The following is a 20,611-nucleotide window of genomic DNA, read 5'->3' on the forward strand; positions in this document are numbered from 1 at the left end:
AACATCAACAAAAATCCATTGTCGCGGAAGCCCTAAATTGAATCTGTGGTCGCGAAAGCCTTAAGTGGTAAAGCAGTATCAGAAGCCCTAAATAAACCAATGGTAATTGATGCCCTAATTGGTAAGATGATATGTGATGCCCTAATTTAAGTTATATTGGTATTTAGTGGTATTCATCAAATGATTTTTGAGATAACAGTCGATTTGAGAAATTGTTATAGTGTATTGGTGGACTAACTCGGGTGGTTGCAGAAGCATACTTAGTTGATTTTTCAGTCTCAGTTTTCCGAGGTATGTGATTTCAATTTCTGAAGTTATTTCATTTAATGGTATTTCAAGTAATTAGATAAGAAATTTTGTTTAACTGATTTTAACGGTAAATCTTCTTCACATGAACATGAATGATGTAATTGCCTTCCTATGAAATCAAAGTTATAACTGAATTCTACGCTTATGTTAAATGTTAAATTAGACCTGGGAAAAATTGGTTGTTACAACTTCACTATTCCTTGATATGTTGTAGGTGTTGTTTGGCTTGTGCAGCCATCATCTTGGCTACTCTTATCCTTCTTAAGCATTCATCACACATTCTCTGAGTCCTCTCTATATTCTCAATTGTATGGTATAGAAAGTGACTTGAAACTGACTTATTCTCTCCAAGAGAATGGAATGCCTAACCATCCCTAGGACATCCCCATTGTTTTAGGCGTGTCTCGATGGTGGTAGTTCGATAAGGGGATGTCCTGTCCCAAAACAATTGGGATTTGGGATGGGGGTATCCTTGTGGAGCTTAAGCTTCTTGTTGGAGCAAACAAGTTAGAAACCCTGATGGAAATTGGTTTTAGTAGTGAGAGGTCTACCCTAGTTGATTGTAGGTAGAATCACATAGCTTTAATTCAGGAATTCCATGATTGAAGATTAATTTGTGAAGTCTTGCAGGCAAGAGAGATTAATTGAGTGAAGATTTGCTAGGAGAGAAATGTGGACATGATGGTTTGATAAATGATAGATATTGCTGGTTGATGGATTGTGGAATGATTTTGGAGTGTTTGTGAGCCTCATACAAGTTGGATTGGGCTTACTTATTTTTGGCTGAGTTTGGGTGACCAATAACCAAATTCCTCTTCGTGATTCCTAGTCAAGCTGGGCGTGATTGCTAGAGTAGTGCTCTATATTGTTAGACATGTAAATCATATTTTTGGGAAATTGAGTTTACCAAAGTTGTTGATGCTCGTTGGATGTAGAGAAGACTCCTTGTTGGATGTGATGGTGGGAGGCAAATTTGAGGCAGTTTATACCTTATATTTTGGTTGACTTTCTTGCTTGGCATTGACATGAGTAAACAGGAGCACAGGTATCAAAGAAGTGATGTTAGCGTTTGAAGACCCAGTACTTTGTGGGAGTAGAGTGGCAAGCATCAAATGTATGAGTTGGGATTCTTGGTGTTTCAAAAAGGTTAGATAATTTATAAAAGTGTTTTTTGCTTGTTTTTATTACAGAAGATATGTGTTTTCTTTTTTCAATATATATAATATGTAATACTCAACTACTCAATGGACATGACTGATTATAGCAATGGCTTTGTATTGCATAAATTTTGTTAATACTTATATTTCAAAAAATTACTTCGTTTACAATTTATTTGAGGAAAATACCTTACATCAACTTTGGTGAAAGTAGAACTTTGGGCATGGGAGCTTAGAATATTCTAGTGGCCTAGTGTTTTCATTTTGAGATGTCCATTGAAACAAAGTTTGGATGCACAAAAAATCCCCAAAAAGAAATATGATATTTGGTGTGCTCTCTATTGGTGTAGATTGCATTAAGAGCATGATTGTCAATTATATTGGCTATGCAGTTTGCTAGAGGAACAAACACAAATTAATAAGCAGCAGAACTTGATATGAAGAGATCAAGATGGAGCACAACATTGTGCAAAATTGGAATCATGTAGAGGAATTTGTTTTGGTAGGTGGTTGGTAATGTTAAAGCTAAGTTACCGTATTTGCTCACCTATAGGCAAAATCCGAAGTCGATTTGCCCTAAAGTCAAAAGTGGTTTGAATTTGGGTCAAATTTGTTGTTTGACTGGTCAAGTCGTTGTGCATTCGATGAAAGGGACCCTAGTCAAATTTAGTCTTATTTGTTACGAATTTTCTTTTAAGCGGTCGAACCCAAGAAGACTTTGGGAGATTTTGATTAATTTTATTGTCTTTAATGCTTGCACGACAAGTTTTTATTTTTTATTTTTTAAGGAAACCTAAAAGCCACTCGATTTTAATACTTCCGTTTTCTCATTTTTGTTTTCTCAACAACAACACCACACTTGTTTGAACAATTTTATGTATTAAATGAAACCAAAACATACAACGCCAAGTAATTCGAGCAATCTGAAAATGAAATTTACTTTCAGTTTTTCTGCCATCTCGCCTTGTTGGCTTCTTTTGTGTTTGGTTGCATGGATGCTATTGACATTATTTAGTAGAACAAAGAACTCCTACAATTAATGTGGACAAGTTTTGGAGGGATCTTTTTTGTGTTCTTCATTCGGGTGGAAGTGATTGTCGACTAATATTAATTATTAATTATTATTTTTTTACACTATGATATATTAACATTAATTTTATGAATACAATTAATATTTAATATTATTGTATACCTATATTAATATTTTTAATCACAATATATTATGATTATAATATATTATTTAATTATATCTTAATAGTATATCATATTACTGTCTAAATGATTATAATAATATAATCCTTTTTTTAAAATAAAAAGTTGTACAGATGAACCCAACACGAACCCAAACCCAATGCCAAATTTTTTTAAGCGAATGTCAAACTTGCATACAAACCAAAATTTGAACCGACAACTTAGAGTTAAAGCATACTTATGGCTTACTTAGGGTTTTGAATAATGACATGACCATTGGCAAAGCTTAAGATGGGCCTACATATCTAAAAGGGTATTTGTGCAATTCTCCAACATTGAAGAAAAAATATAAAATTTTAACCGTAGATGTTAGTTAGAAAATTTAACATAACTACTACTAATTGATTATTTGTGATCAAAGTGTTGGGACTTGATTCAACAATGCAAATATTACTCAAGTGCTAAAGTAATATGATGAAGTTCCAAATGGGTCTTTGATGGTCAAATTTGTCGAAGTGCTGTTCCCCTTCTTCCTTCACATTTTCAGCAGATGTTGAAAGTTGCTAGAATTGAAAAAAGTTTCTTACTTTGGGGCACTTTTTTTTTTATCATTTTCAAAGACTATATAGAATTTTGGGAATTGGGAGTTTCTTTCTTTTCCTTGCCTTTACTTTGAACCCCATCTATTTCCTTTTGCTTCTCAAGTTTTTTGAACATTCCAATCCAAACATTTTGGCACTCTCTTCCTCTAACCTTCACCCTTTGACATTTTATACTATTTTGATACGAAATCATGGTTTGATCATTTTCTTGTGTGCGAGTGTTGTGGCATGAACAGCTTGGTATCTCCAATTGCCAATGCCCCATCCCTGATTCTTTCAATACTTTGGGTATGTATTTTGTGGTGTCCTTCATCCTTGACACTTGATAATATCTTTTGGAAGGTGTTGATGTAGAGACATCCACATTTGTTTACTTTGTGCATGAGTTTTTGAGTACTTCCAATCCTTGATAGTGGTACTTCAATTCTTGCACATTTCAAAAGTTTTTAAACTTCTCAAGGTGTCGACAAGCAAGATTCAGATATCTTTAAGGTTCATGAACCTTTAAAATTGTCAACAAAGTTCAGTTCATTTCAAAAGTTCTGATTGAAGGCTACCAAGTTTTCAATTAGCCTATTTTGGCCTGAATGATTGGTTTGTAACAGAAATATTTAAATCTCCTTTTTAGATATAACTGATGGTGACCTTTTTCAGAATACTAGCTTCATAGTTTTCTTTTCTATTCAATGCTATCGTTTATGCCTTCATTGACTTGGTTTCCATACCTTAATAAATTTTATGATACTGTGACCTTAATAACACTTCTGTTGCAGAATAATTGGCATTGTTAAGAAGCCCTTATCTTTGCTGGCTGCACCTTATAGGTATATAGTTGAAGGTGGGTATCATGCTTCCTCCTACAATATCAAAAGAGGTCCTCGTAGCCCAGGCCATTGTCCTTTGGAGATCAGGTCATATACTGCATGAAACTTTTGGTTCTTTGGGTTCTATATTTGTACACAGACTAGAGACAGTACTAATCTTCATTGTTTCTTGTGCTTATTGAAAGATCTTCTGTTCATGGCCTATTTGTACCTGTATCATAAGGTTTTATCCTTCTACATTTTTCTAGGGTTTATGTGATTTTTTTAACCATTATTTTTATACTTTTAAAATTACTTTTTAACTTCAGCTTTCAGAGTTTTGTTTTTAACAATCCTGCATGATATATATTTTATTGTTCTTTTTAAGTCCCATCAACCTACTTGGGTTGTTCATGGGTGATAATGTAGTTTCTTTATTTCTTTGTAAGGTTTGGAGACAACGCTCTTTGTTCCTGCCATAGCAATGCTTTTGAATGTTATAGTTGTTTGTAATGCTTCAAAATTTGTCATTTAACAACTTTATACTTTGCCATCCTAAACAAGCTATTTTTTGTCACCTTTGAAAAATTAAACTTTTGGACTGGAGATTGAATTAGGACTCCAGGCAAAGAACTCTAAATAATTACAGGGTTCACAAATATGTGTATTGCCAGGTATGCTTTCAGATGCCATCCAAAGTCAAACAGAGCGAGATATTATTTTGTTGCAGTCAATACTATTGAATTCCATCCTACGTAAGTCCTTGCAGTTCTTTCACAACAGCATATTTCAAAACATAGTATTGGAGTACGCAAGTCACATCAAGTTCTGATAAGGTTTTCTTTTGCTCTTTGAATTCAGTGATGGTACATTTATTACTGGAAACAATGAAGGATATTGCATTTTGTGGGATCGTAATAGAAGGAAGAGGTTGTACGAGGTAATAAACAAGATCCATCTGTAATTACTAAATCGTTATCTATTACTTGTTTTTGCATTCAAATTTTCTCTTCCTTATAATTTTTATGTTTTCTTATGAATATAATAAACTTTCAAAAGCACCTTGTAAACCATTAAATTAGTTGTGCTTATTTTATCTGACTAAGTTGAAGAGGTGTTATTTTTATTAATCATATTAGCATTCCATTACTCAACATTGGCATGATGTTGCAAAAGTATAAGTTTTAATCAATTACGTGGGTTGAAAATGGGAAAACAATGGCAAAAACTTGGGAACTAAATAACAATATACTATTTGTAAAAACAAAGAAATAAATAACTTTGTTATTTGATGTTACATATAATTCGTATAAACAAAAATGTGGGTATCATGCCCCCTTCTTAAAAGAAAAAAGGTAGTATATGACATGGGCTTGATCACAGTATGTCCTAATGGTTACTTAAATATTATTACTGTTTAAAATTTTAAAAAAATGTTTATTCAAAATATAATTCAGAAGGATCTGAAAATTGCAATGTCATTCTTGTAAATCTGTGATTAGTGGGATCATGAAAATCTTAGTAACAGAAAGTAAAATTCTGCATTAAATACTAATACCATGCACCAATAGGGGGCCTGGTTGCCAATGAAAAATTGAGAGGATTACAACTAATAGAAACTATTGTGTATTTTGTGACCATCCATGATAATTACGTGAAGAATATGAGTGAAAGAGATGAAATTTTATATTTAGTGTGCAGAATAAAGTTTATTTTCTAGCTTATCATCTCTAATAGTTTCATTTGTTTGTACATTCGTACAGTTTGCCCAGTATCCTGCTAGTATCACATCTTTATCGTACAACCAAGATGGTCAGCTACTGGCTGTTGCAGCAAGCTATAGTAATCAAGAATATGATAAAGGGTAAGATAATTTTGGTCAAGTTTTTTCTGTTACAATGGAATCTCTTTTCATTGGTCAATATTTTAGAGTTTTGTAAACAACTTGGTTTGTTCTGTTAGTATTGTATTCTCTTCACATTGTTTTTCAGTTTAATTATTGAAATAAATTACAAATAGTTAAGGATAAAATAAGAGTTTATCGGCCTATAAAATTTATTGGTAGGAGATATAAATCCTGATTTGGTTTGCCTTTTTTGCATCCATAAATATTTGCATATTCAATGAATCTGGAAATAGTTGATTGTGGGTCTATTTCTGATTCCCCTCGACGAAACCAGGAATGTGCATGCCATTAAATATTATCTAATTGAAATGGGCAGGGAAGCATCAGATAATGTAATAAAAAAGTATTGGGTTGTGATCATCACATAACGATAATAATTGGTTGAGAAGGCAGGCTTAGGAGGTATTCTATATGTCTTGAATTTTACCAATTGAGAACTGGCTTTGGGTAGAAAATCCCAAGATTAATGCACCCAATGTGCCCACTTCAGTTAGAGGTGCTTGTATGCTTTGAACAAAAAATTTAAAACTTGCAAGTCATCAAAAGTTGGAAGACTTATTTTTTGTTTAAACTTAGCAAGATGTTGTAAAAACTTGGCAAATAAGAAAAAACATCAGCTCATTAACATGGCAAAAGTTGGCACAATCTTGGCAATACTCAGAAACACTCAGTCAGATTTGGCTTAGAGGAGTAAATGGGCAACTTACCTGGCTATGATATTTTCTTGTGTGGATCTGGTGAAGTTACATTCTATATGCTTTGTGGGTCATCATGTGTTATGATTCTTAGCATCATGCATGAGAAAGAGTTCATAAGGAAATGAGTTCTTATGAAAATTGGTCATTGTAGAGATGAGTTAAATATAAACATGTAAAAATCTCACAAATAATTAAGTGCAATGTTTCTCTTGTTTTTCATTCATCCTTTCATACTCTACCTTTATATTTGCTTTCAGAATACATGATTTTTTATCCTTTTTGTATCCTTCTTTCTTTTGTGTTGGTATTGATGCATATTAACTAATAATAAACTATATTTTTATATTAAATAAGTGCACAGGAAGTAAAGAAAATGAAACAATCTTTTTGTAACTTGAGATAACCAAGCAATATGATCCATAGACAAACCATGATGCAAATTTTCATGAAGATGACATAATTTGTCATGACAAATTTCAAAGCCAGTGTTACCTGTTTTGCATGCAGGGACAGTTGTATTGACAATTGAAAACGTGGCTTTTGTAAAATAGCTAATTCCAGAGTGAGAATGGTGGAAGACAATTAAGCTTTTCCAAGAAATTCCCCACAAACAAGATGGGGTATTCTACCCGAGAAATGGACCAAACACACAATGAAACAGAGTTACATAATAAGAGAACCGAGAGCATATATAGTGCTCAGTAATTTTTTTTTAAAGATCACTCATGGCCTCATCCATTGTTGTGTAAGCAGTGTTGTCCAAGTTGGCCCTGTAACTTGCTGCAACAGAATCTGTGGTGAACTTGAACAAACACTTGGAATGAAGAGGATGGGGTTTGCATCAATGGATTGGTTTCTAAGGCATGCTTCCTTGTACTCTCTTATTGTCTGGTTTCAATTCTCAAATATCAACCATCTTGCTCTTTGTGATTCATTGTATAAGTGTTGGAAAGGACAGTAAGTGAGCACATTCAAATATTTCTTTGGAGACTTTTGGATCTGGTGAAGGCACTTCGTTTGCTTGTGCAGAAAATTTATATAAGGTCAACAACATACCAGTGATTTTTCATGCATGGGATTGGGCTTCCAGGAATTTATTAAGTTCGAAATGGTAGAACTGGTAGTGGGGCAGGTTTGTATGATCTTATCCCCGTTTTCCAGATCTATTCAGGAGTGACATGGAGGGATTGAAATATTGATTGACACAAACATTGGGGGGCAAACTACTGGTGTGTGGAGAAATCAGATCTTTGGGATTAGATAAAAAATGGGGACCAACATCTGTCAGGACTGATTCGCACTTCATCATGACAAACAAGGGCCATGATTTCACAAAGGCAACAATATACACAAGACAACACAGTATATACAGGGAAAATAACACACAACCTGTGAAATGAAGGAACAATAAATATTGAAGATATTGCTCTGCCAAAAACTTACCCCTTTACTATGTAGGTCAGAACTTGCATGAATGCTCATGACACATGTACATAAATAAGGTTCCACCTCTGCTTTCCCCTGTCCTAAATGAACCTGAGAAGAAGCTAACGTTTCTCACATTGATGTTGCATTGATCACCCTTCATTGAAAGTAATTGGACATCTCTCCATTCACTACCCTGCAGACTTCTTAGTAACAATATGCTGGGAATCAAATTAATAGTAATCTAGAAAAGGTAGCCATAAATAATATGAGCCACACTTGGTTTCTTGCTTCTTAGGAACATTACGCCTGCTTAGATCTTTACAAAAATTTGCACGAAGAGAATGATTTTTGTGAGCATCAATTCGTAGTGTGCTTTGCTTTGATAAGACCTCAACCAGGGCTATGCTATATGATTGATTAAATTATCAGAATTTAAATGTACCGCAAACAATCAGGTACTTCTTGATTGAATAAAAATATTGATTCAAATCCAAATTTGCATCCTCAACACAACTTTGAAGTTTGAGACATTTTTCTGAAGATTCACAACCTTAAAATTGTGCCTTTGTTTCATATCCTTGACTGCAATCTGCTGTAAAAATGTTGCTGTGAAGAAAGCTATGAATGATTTGCTCTTCTTCCCCACCCTGAAAATCAACAATTTGATTTACTTGGGAACATGCATAGTCAAGGGTGGCAGAAGACCCACACAAACAGTACATATGACTGAAAATCACAGAGGCAGACTGAGATGAGGGTGGCAGCTTGCTACTTTGCATCGAAGGGGTAAAAAACATACAAGAAGAAGAACCTAGATCAGGATGACCCGCACGGATCGCTGAAAAAGGATATTTCCATTTTTAATGATCTTGGGGAAGTCCCGATTATTGGAGACTCCAATTCTAGAACAACAAATAATCAATCCCTCATTCTGAAAAGAAGTGACAAGGAAGGAAGTGACCCTCTATGGTTAGAAGAAGAACATGATCAGTTTTGGAAAAGAGCTTCATTGGACAGCGAAGGCAAAGTCAATCAATAGTATACTTCTCTTGGTTTAGGAAAATATATTCTTCTTTTTGTCTTACATCTAATCCCAAGAAGTAATGTAGAAGATCTAAGTTCTTCATCTCAAATTCAAATATAAGGTCTCGCATACATTTAGCAATTAGGTGGTCGTCACCTGTTATTAGAAGATTAATATAGAGAACTAGTATTAGCATATCTCCCTCTGATTTCTTGAAGTATATGTTAGGATTTGCTTCATTTCTTGAGTACCCTAGTTTGGCAAGGTAGCTAACTATTCTCTCATACCATGCCTTGGGGGCTTAATTAAGACTATATAGAGCTTTCTTCAATTTGCACATATGTGATTTATTGTCATGGATAACAAACCCTTTTGGCTGTTCTACGTAAATTTCTTCATTAATGACTTTGTTCAAGAATGCTGTCTTTACATCCATCTGATGTACCTTCCAACCTTTGGATGCAACTATTGCAATTAATGTTCTGACAGAGGTGTAACGAGCAACAAGAGCAAATGTTTCATCATAATCAATTCCTTCCTTCTTTGAAAATCCTTTGATCACAAACTTGACCTTGTATTTTTCAATGATGCTATTAGGTGCTTGTTTTATTTTGAATAACCATCTTGAGGAGACAACTGATTTATCTTTGGGTCTTGGTACAATACCCCATACATCATTTTTCAATATAGTTTGATATTCCTCAATCATGGCATCCTTCTAGGCTTGGGATTTTAGGGCTTCTTCAACATCAAAAAGTTTAGAGGTAGTGGACTCATTTGTGTGAGTAACACAACATGCATGATTTCTTGTCTTCTTGGTTTCTCTAAGGATTTCATCAGGGGCTACATTGTTTTCTTCAATCATTTTTCTTGCCCATAAAGGCCTTTATTGAGTGAGTTATCCTTAGGATTAGGTGTTGTGGGTCCATTATCTTATGTACAATTCTCCCTCTCAATCATAGTATTTTCATTATCCTCAGGAATGGGATCATCATTGGGTTCTTCTATATCTTTAGAAGTTATGTATGCAATGTCTTTGTCATACTTGACATCTCTACTGATTTCAATTGTCCTTGACCTTGGCACATATACTTTGTAGGCTTTGGAAGAATCACTATAGCCGAAAATTATGCCTTTCTTTCCTGAGGGCTCTAGTTTAGCTCTTTTCTCCTTAGGAATATGAATATATATGGGACAATCGAAGATCCGTAAATGACTTTGATTAGGTTTGTTCTCTAAGAAGACTTCTTCAGGTGTTATGTTTTCCAGTATTGCATGATGGCATCTATTTTGAATATATACAACAATATTGGATGCTTAGGCCTAGATTGTTGTATGCATATTTTGATCATGCATCATAGCCTTAGCTGCTCTAATAATGGTTCTATTCTTCCTTTCTGCTACTCCATTCTGTTGAGGATTATATGGTACAGTATACTCCCTCTTATCCCAATAGATTTACAAAATTCTTTAAAGTTCTCGGAGATATATTCTCCTCAGTTATCATATCTTAGAATTTTGATCTTCTTTCCAGTTTGATTTTCAACTAAGGCTCTGAATTCTTTGAATTTGGATAGAACCTCATTTGACTTTTTTAGTTCAAGGAAGTATATCCAGGTTTTTCTAGAAAAATCATCTACAAAGATGATGTAGTAAGAGTATCCTCCTAATGAAGGTATCGACATGGGTCCACATAGGTCAATATGAATGAGTTCAAGAATGCTCTTTGATTAATTTTCACTATGATAAAAAGGAGTTTTAGGGTTCTTTACTAATGCACACCCTTTACATATCCCTTCATGTTCAGGTTTAAGGTTAGGTGAGCCTTTTACAATTTTCTCTATAGAAGGTAAAGCTCAAAAATTTAGGTGCCCTAGTCTTCTATCTCAAATCTCATTTGTTTTCCCAATTTCATGGTTTAGGGCTAGATTTGAGGAATTACGCAATTTGTATAGACTCCCTTCTCAAAATCCAATGGAAATAGCATTTTTAATGTTTGAATTTTTCGACCAGTACAAGATTTTATTTTCTTGAAAGGCAATTCGACACCCTTCATCTGCTAGACCAGATATAGAGATAAGATTTCTTTTGATTCTAGAAACAAATAGGACATCTTTCAAGTACAAGTTAACTCTAGAATTCAGTTGTACTAAGCAAGTCTCAATTCCTTTTATAGGAGAAGTGAGGTTGTCTCCTATAGTTACTTCTTCAGTTAAATATCTTTTAAGTGTTTCAAATTGATCTCTAAATCCGGTGATATGCCTAGAGGCTCCACTGTCCACTATCCAAAAATATTAGTGTTTAACTCACTTGACAAGGCAAGGAAGAATTATGAGTTTTCTCCTTCTTTGACTTTGACCATGTTGATAGGATTTTTCTTTCTTTCGGGACAATACATGTATGTCTATATTTGTCACATTTGTAACATTGAATTTTGGATAGGTCTCTTTTCTTATAGTTTGTATTTATCTTTCCTCTCTTCCTTTTGAATTTACCCTTCTTGTTATTTGATTTTGCATGTAATGCGTGAATCTCTTCCTCCTTATTAGAGACAATACTTCTTGAGATTAATCGTCACTCTTCTGGAGTGCACTCATTTTTGAGTTGATCAAATTTGGGTAGAGGGAGGACTAATGCATTGGATAAAAGATTCCCATGATAATGTTAATTCCTTTAAGGGTTATTAGAGATAGTTCCACATTGTCTACATTATTTCTAGTGGTAGAGAGTTGGTCCCTTAACTCAGTTATTTTTGAGAAATATGATGAAATTGTATCTCCTTTATCCATTTTGAGGTTGATCAGTTTTTGTTTTAATGTAAGCAATCTGCCAGCATTGTTTATTTCAAATGTATCTTGAATAGTTTTTGAACACTTCATGAGTACTAGTTAATTTTACTATTGATGGAATAATATGGTCTTTAACTCCATCAATGATTATTTTCTTAGCCTTATTGTTACACCTTTTCCATGTTTTCTTTTCTCCTTCATCTTCAGGCATTTTCTTATTTTCTTCTATAAATGACTCCAATTTAAGTTCTTGAAGTATTGCTACGATTCAAATTTTCCATGAAACAAAATCAGAGGCACCTTCCAGTCTATCCTCAACTCTAATATTATTTACCATGATTGATTTGTTCAAAATATTTCAGTGATCTTGAAGCAATTATCATTGTCGGTTTTAAATGCATGTTCTACCAACTAGGCTCTGATACCATGTAAAGGAATATGAGATCAATGGTAGAATCTCATCCTTTAATTAATTTTCAGGTAATGATAGATCTGACTGTTTCATTTCTGGTATCAATCACATCAGGGATATAGATAGAATGCTTTATATGAATTCTAATGTCTTACTTGTGTTTGGATCTCCTAATGAACAATACTAATGCTTTCTTATCAATTGCAGGTGAATATATATATATATATGCAGATCTTAGTTAATAACATGTGTAGTTGATGTGTTTCCAAACGATCACACTACTCAATATATATAAGAAGTGGAATGGTCATGTTTCATGTAGAGACATGACTCTACGTGCCCTACATGAGACGACCCTTAAAAACCGTTAGTTAGAATTCATTAACTCAAATCACATTTGGTGATTATGTACTTCAAAAGCCCAATCATGATTGTCATTTGATATTTCATTAACACCCGATCTCAGTCAGCGAATAGAATAATGATAACATAACAAAATAACCCACGATAGTGGGAGAATGGTGAGTAACATAATAACGTCCATGATTCACACAGAGTGTGATGTTATCATGCTATGATTGCTGCATCATAACATGAATTGAAACATATTGAATCATCTATATATACATACACACATATGTATGTGAGTATATGTTGTTCCTTCTGAGCAATAATCAGATATTAGATATTTGATAGATGCTACAAGTTCAACAGAACTCACTGTCCAAATAGCTTTAAAACAATCTTCACTAGACAATCTTCCAGTTAAGTATATCCATGACCTTTGAACTGACTAAACAATAACTCCTTTTCCAATATAGTTCCTTTGAAGCTCACAACACATCCTCAACATCAATCTTTGCTTTGATCATAGCCAAATTCGTATTCAAGTTCGCATAAATAATAACCATCCATACTGGATACTAATCCACAAGTTCGCATAACAAAATGATCTCACTGATGATAACAACCAAGGAAACAATCTTTCCTTTATACCAAGTGCTAATTCAAGTGGTGAGTCGTCCGTTAGGCTTTCCCAATAAACAATAATAATATAGGACATCATTACATTACAATTACACTTTTTCTTCAAAGATGTTATCCATAGTCAACTCGCATGAAACATCTTCTAAATCATTCTTTGCCAAATGTCGCAAAATGAACATATGTTTTTGCTATCAAGAACATAGCATCTTGAATATGTGTCTAACCATCCTCTAAGCTCGCTTAACCAAATTCCATCTCTGTTGAAAGATATAATCAATTTACCAGTACTTGCTTTCCACAAACACTCTCTGAAAGCTATCTCCAGAAAACATCGCATAACTTTGTCATATTTGTTTTTGTGCTCATAATTGTAGCATGTGTATACATCATTGATTTTTATCCTTACCACACATTACCCAACTCGTTGACTGCGCCAAATGAATCTTCATTTGCAACTCTGATAATTTTTACAGAATAACACATATGTTGACATCAATGACAAACACTGTTATGAATGCAACACATAAGTACTAAATCATGTCTCCTGCAATGCTAACATACTCCCCCATAGGAATATCATCAACATTCATGCTAACAAACTTCTTACCTCAAAGATGTTCTTAGGAGTAGGCCATTCAACGATTGCCTTTATCTTGTCCTTGTCCATCTTTAGAACTTGTGAGATGAAAAATCCTAGGTAAACCAATTTTATCTTCAAGAAAGTATACTTTTTGAGATTGACTAGTAGCTTTTCCCAATGCAATTTATTTAAAACCATCCTTAAATTTTAAAAATGTTCTTCCTTTGAGCTACTATATACTCGAATGTCATCCAAGTATACTATGACAAACTTGTGAAATCTTTAAGCGCCTTATTCATAAGACACGTGGAATGTGCTTGGAGCATTAGTTAAACCAAATGGCATAACTAGACAATCGTAGAGACTATGGTTTGTCTTAAAAGCCATATTCCACTCATCACCTTCCCTTATTCTAATTTGATGGTAGCCATTTTTCAAGTCGATTTGAGAAATACTTAGCCCTACTTAATAATCCAATAAAGCATCAATCCTTGGTAAAAGGGAGCCTATACCTGATGGTGATTTTGTTGATTGCGTTGGAATCTATGCACATTCTCCAGCTCCTATCTTTCTTAGGGCTCAAAATAGTTGGAACCGCACAAGGGCTTGAACTTTCTCTCATCAATCCTTTGTCTAACAATTCTTGCACTTGTTTCTTAATTTCTTCATTTTCCCTTGGTGTCATCTTGTAGGAAGGTTTATTTGGAAGATTTGCTCCTAGGATCAAATCTATATGATGATTGATACTCCTTAATGGGGTTAAAGCATTAGGAAGATCATCCACTACTATGTCTATATACTCTTTCAACATATCTTGGATTTCTTGAGGAAAATCAATTTTCCTTGTGGTAGTAACTTCACTTTTAAGCTTTCCTAGCAAAGCTAAGTTTACCTCTTCCTTCTTAATTTAGTGTAAAAATTGCTTACCACCCATTAGCATCACTCAAGTGCTTGGTTCACCAACAACATATTCCTCCTTTAGGGGTGTAGGTATGTGCTTCTTCCCATCTTTATCAAAAGTATAGGTATTGTCTCGCCTATCACACATAGCCTTTTTGTCATATTGCCAAGGTCTTCCAAGAAAAATGTGGCATACACCAATGGGTATAACATCACACACTATTTGATCTTTGTGAGTTCCTATTTGTAGATCCACTTTACACTGCTAACTAACCAAGATTGGATGCCCTTTTTTGTAACCATGATACTTTGTAAGGAGTAGAATGTGTTACCTTTTTCAAGCCTAGTTTCTCCACTATCTCTGTTGAAACTAGATTTTCCGTGCTCCTGCTATCTATGATGGCTTTGCAACATTTTTCTCCATTCTTGCATGTTGTTCTTAACAATTTTTGTTTGTATGATCTTTGCATCTATGTTTTTGTCCCCTTTTCCAAACATTTCTAATTATTCACTCATTTAGCAGTATTGCCATTTGACCATTGTCATGGCGATTTTAAATGAGGATAAAAGTACACTAATTATAAATAGAAACTAGGTATAAACTATAAACACTAAATAAATTATAATGAGGTTAACTCAAAATATATTAGAAATTACTAGTTGGGTGAATTAATTCTTCTACTCTCTCCTTGTTGGGTTTGAGTAACACCCTTTTTACCAAGAGTGATTCACCCACTTCAGGTTCATCATTATTAGTGGTAGATTCCTATACATTTTCCTCCTCTTCACCTTTAACTTTGTGTGCACTCCTCTGACTTATGGTAGGATTTTCTGGACACTCATAAGATCCATGTCAATATTTGTTACATTTAAAACATTTTCCAAAAAATCTCTACCTCTATCTCTTGAATAAGACCTTCCTCTAAAATTATTACCTTGATATGTTTGTTGTTGTTGATGCGAGCTATTAGCTTCTTTTTGTGCTTGCCATTGTTCTCTACCTCCTTGTCATCCCCTTCCTCTGAAACTTTGACTTTTCACGTTTGAGCTTTGTATCTGTTTCCTGGATAATTTCTCTGTTGCTTTAAGACCATACTGATGTGCTTCTTCTATTGTTCTAAGACAAAAAAGATTAATTTCATCTTAAATATTATATTTCAGTCCATTGAGATATCTAGCCACTTTTTCAGCATCATCCTCAATGTGACCAGCCCTGATGGTCAACCCATAAAATTCTTCTGTGTAATCTTTAACTGTCATGTCCTTTTGTCTAAGATTTTGTAATTTCTTGGACAGATTAAGTTGATAATCATTGGGCAAGAATTTACCTTTTAGTTTTGCCAACATTTTGTCCCAACTGTTGATCTTGGTCTTCCTTTGTTGCATCCTTTCATCTTGTACTCCATCCCACCAAAGGGATGCATGACCCTTCAATCGGGGTTACCGCAAATTTCACTTTCTTGTCATTAGCAGCATTTTCATATTCAAAATACTTGTTTATTGTACTGATCCAATTGACCAACTCCTTGGCATCCAGGCTGTCTTCATACATAGGCACTTCCAACCTAGGCTTGGAACCGGCCCCCAAAATCGCTCTAACGATTGTTGTTTCAACTCCTTCAGCTTCCTCTTCTCTTTGGGGTTCCACCTCTTCATCCCTGACATCCCCTATGTTAGCTCCTCTCCTTTGTGCAAGTTCCATAGCTTCCAATCGTGCCTCCATGCGTCTCATTCCTTCCAAAACTTCTTCATTGGTAGCTTGCCTTCTTGGACCTCTTCCTCTTCATTGTCCTCGAACTCTGCTCTTGACAAAGGAGGTCTTGTCTCACACTGACACTTCTTCGCATTCAGATAACAATAATGGCAGAGGGCTGAAAAATAATCTTCTCATACAAATTTAATCGCTACAACACTTCATCTCTTTGAAAATATTCAAACTTGCAAATTTATAGGTTACAAACCCATGAATCATATTATGTCACACTTGTACAAGAGAAGGAACTACAAGAATCCTCTGGCATTCAAAATGACAGCCAATTTCCTTTATTTTTACCAGTGGAAAAACAAAAATGCAAGATCATATACAAAAGGTATGAAAATTTATGAACGATCATAGTATACACTATATTGCTACAATGTACGTGAACTTGGACTTTTGTGCTTCAGACTTCATTTCTACATTCCCCATTTGGCAGCAACAACATTCTTATTGATGAATCACCAGTGAATAGACTGCTTCACAATGCCTAAGTAGCAGATACAATCATTGGGGTACTTAACTTTTCAAGCAACATTTATTCTTGCATCCTCTTTCACCTGAGTCTGTTCAGAGACAGTGATTCATATTTTTCTTCCACAGTCAGGGGTAATCTCTAAATTTCCTTGCTCCAGTGACTGATTGTTGGGTTGCAATTCAAAATTTTCTTCACCAGAAAAACTACTTGGACAAAGACTTCTTTCAACAGTCTTCTGGCAGTGGGAAAATCACAGTAATAGCAGCAGTATTTGACAACAAATTTTATTTTGGCTTTGATACCACAAATGGTGCACAACCGAAGTATAAAATGTTTTGAGACTCAACGAAACGAAAATAATGTACAAAAAGAAAAATGAATAGAACTTTCTGAGACTCCACCCAAAAAAATACACAATTTATTTTCATTCAACTTACGCTCAATCTGTCCTCAGCTAGCAGAATTACTCTCTCTCTCTCTCTCTCTCTCTCTCTCTATATATATATATATATATATATATATATATGTATGTATATGTATATGTATAAAAAATTTCTAATATTAGTTTCTAATAATTTGACAATCTTATCACCTTCTAATAAGATAAAAACAGTTCAAAGGAATTAACTTCCAGAAAGATAATCTTGGATGACAAAAGCTAGTCTTGGATGACAGTTTTTTATTGCTTCTGCATCAGTATGCCTTGGGTACGATATGAGTAGGTTGTTGCTCACCTACACTGCACCCAATGTGCCTAAGGGGTACTGGGTCCAGATGCACCAGTCTAGTCAATACCTTGCAGCTAGGATTTTAGTTAATGAGTAATATTCTCAAATTTTATATGGTCTTTGTGCAAATTGTTTAACTAGGAGGGGTTCTATGGAGTCATAGGAATCACTTTTGTGAAATAGGGATCATATAAAAGAAGAAAATTCCTTTAAAAATTTAAGGTGTCTTCAAATCACAGTTAAAGCTTTTCTCATTTACTTTCTAAAATTTTGTCATTATATATTATTTATCTTATTTCTTGTCAATAATTTTTTAGAATGAAGTATCCAAATGTAAAGCTAACAGACTTTATTGCTAAAAAATAATTATAATAACAATCAATTTATCTCAACTTTTGATTTATACTTATATATTATTCAAAATAGGTAAAGCTTCAAAACTCCTAAAAGTTTTCTACAATGCTCACTAATTACACGAAACTACTGGATAAAATTGCAACCGTAGATTTTGACCATGACCCTCTACGCTAACATTGCAAGATGATAATTTCTTTCATATTAGAAGTGACATTTTTTTAAAGGTTGATTGCTTGAGATGCCGAAAATATACAATTGATTTCATGAAATGGTCTTTTCTGTATTATTCAGAATGTCTTTTCTGTAATATTGATGCAAACCTTATAAACTTGATTGGAATTATGCAGGAATGAGACAACCCAAATCTATATAGAGAATGTTCCGGAGACAAAAGAGTCTCCTGACTCCTGAAAGACAACCAATTCTCTCGCATGTGATCAACTCTTTCAATCAATTTTTTTGGCAGTCCTGCGAAGGTGAAGGATTGATGAAAATGGAGTTGTTTTAATGGGATTTAAACATGATATGAGTCACAAGTTTGAATTCTAATTTTGAATTTGGCTGTAGTTCATTTTTCATTTTTCTCTAGGATTAGACATTTTTCTGAGCTCATAAACGAAACAACTAGTGTTTCTCACTCTAAATATCTAGTCCCGTTCTGTTGTCTGTGACATTTTCAGTGGGTACAATTCTGTACATAGTTCATCCTTCACTTTTGCTTTTTCTTAGAACGATCGCTTGTCTCACGGGTCATTGTATTTATATACTATGATTTGTGACAGCCTGCAGGCTTCTAATATGTTGTAGTCTTATTTGTACTTGTGTACAGGCTACTAATTTTGAACTTTTTGTTTTAACTAGTGGTTAAAATAAGTTGTACCAGTTAATTGTAATTTATCATATATTTAATCTTTTTGTTATAGTAAGCATGTAATATTCTTAAGATTATAAATTATATATATTTTTAAACATATAATTAGTTGAATGGATGTGAGTGTTGAAGACCAAAATTTAGGAATTCATCTAGATTTTTTGTATTTTTATCAAATTTGCTTGTTATTATTATGTCTTTTAGCCAGGGTTCTTGTTTTTCTTTTTTCTTTTTCTTATAAAAGATCAAAGATCTATTATTTTATTGATATAATAGGAAAATACAAGCAAATAAATATTTGTCACACATAACTCATAAGTAAAAACGCTGTACCAAATCAAACACAGTTTGTTTTTCTTGATTATTACATACACCCAATAGAAAGGATGGAGATAGATAGGATTTACAACCTTTTATTCGTGTCTTCTAAGCAATTATCTAATACTAAAACTATTAAGATGTATTTCTAGACGGTTTGGAAGAAGCTGGTTGCCCCGTGTTTGACTCTGAATGTGTTGTAGCCTTGTTTGAAAATTTGGCATTGTCTAGAATTTGTCCCATCTCTTGTTGTGAAATTTCATTAACTTGTTTTGCATGAACTCACTCTTCATGTCTTTTGCTAATTCAATTAACTTGTATGATGCCTTTTTTGTCACCACTTTTAAAAACTAGCATTTACACCAAAATGAGGTGCAATAGTTTCGCCGATAGAGATATACAAATGACATTATTTTGTACCATGCTGAAATGCTATAACAATATAAATAAGGTGGTTATTTATTTATTTTTCTTGGTGTTAAATGCATATTAGTAGGTCCATAGAAGGGATGACTTCTGTCATGTCCCCTTTTCAAATAATTAAAAATAATAATTTTTGCTAAGGCAGGCAGACCCAAAAAGGTGAAGTTTCAGCAAAGGGGGATAATTTTTGGAAGCGAATGGACTAATAAATGAAAATTATTATTAAAATATGTTTCATTAACCCTTCTTGGACGTGAGTTAGGATTATGCCCTCTTTTAAGGGGATTGGAGGCATTTTGGGCTCATTCCAGAACTTGATTTTTGCTCATTCTTTGTTATTCTTCAGAGGTTGCCAAACCTGTGGAGAAGGAGACCCAAGAACGAGAGTTTGCAGGTTTTCAGGGAGACCCAAGAACGGGAGTTTGCAGGTTTCCAGGAAGGCTAAGGATGGGAGTTTGAAGCCATTCCATGTGCATGCTCATACAAAGTTTGCCTTTGTGTTGAACAGTGCAGATTTGTGGGTTTCGGGTGTGTTTTTTGTATTAGTTTGGTGTTTTCAGTTGAGTATTTCATATCAGTTTGGGTTGCTACTGTATTTCAGACTTCAAGGTGTTAAAATAGAGCTGAATATATGTATTGGGACGTGATTAAATTTCTGAGATAGTTTATTAATGTTTTTGTGGTGTTTTCGGGCATTTTTGTGTTAATTTCGGGAGCTCGATGAGCATAGTTTTTGTCCTACATTTGTAAGCTGTTGTGTAAAGGCTATACAGATTTGGAAATGACATTTTGTAAGTCGTTATGCTACTGAAATTTCTGTAAAAATGTTCATTTTCAAATTTATTAATAAGTTGTGAAGTTGGGAAGTTTTTGGCACTATTTCAGACATACCCG

The 20,611-nt window shown here is 34.0% G+C and overlaps 1 protein-coding gene across 4 annotated transcripts in view; it reads left to right on the forward strand.

Annotated features, from left to right (window-relative positions):
• The window catches only part of LOC149568190 (mitotic checkpoint protein BUB3.1-like), a 92,919-nt gene extending 72,724 nt beyond the window's left edge, over window positions 1-20,195 (forward strand). For 2 of the 4 annotated variants that reach the window (XR_016362519.1, XR_016362520.1), the window contains 5 exons: window positions 4,737-4,817; window positions 4,924-5,002; window positions 5,826-5,926; window positions 18,453-18,581; window positions 20,064-20,195. Coding sequence is in view for 2 of the 4 variants with exons in the window: in XM_089821194.1 (XP_089677320.1) it covers window positions 4,737-4,817; window positions 4,924-5,002; window positions 5,826-5,926; window positions 18,453-18,516 (325 nt within the window). In the remaining 2 variants the exon portion in view is untranslated. Of the gene's footprint in view, window positions 1-4,736; window positions 4,818-4,923; window positions 5,003-5,825; window positions 5,927-18,452; window positions 18,926-20,063 lie in introns of those variants that run through there. The other 2 variants (XM_089821194.1, XM_089821195.1) reach the window with 1 other exon arrangement.
• The last annotated feature ends 416 nt before the right edge of the window (window positions 20,196-20,611 follow it).

Source organism: Cupressus sempervirens, chromosome 3, assembly GCF_028749045.1.
Source record: "Cupressus sempervirens isolate cs-2001-9-10 chromosome 3, ASM2874904v1, whole genome shotgun sequence".
Lineage (NCBI taxonomy): Eukaryota > Viridiplantae > Streptophyta > Pinopsida > Cupressales > Cupressaceae > Cupressus > Cupressus sempervirens.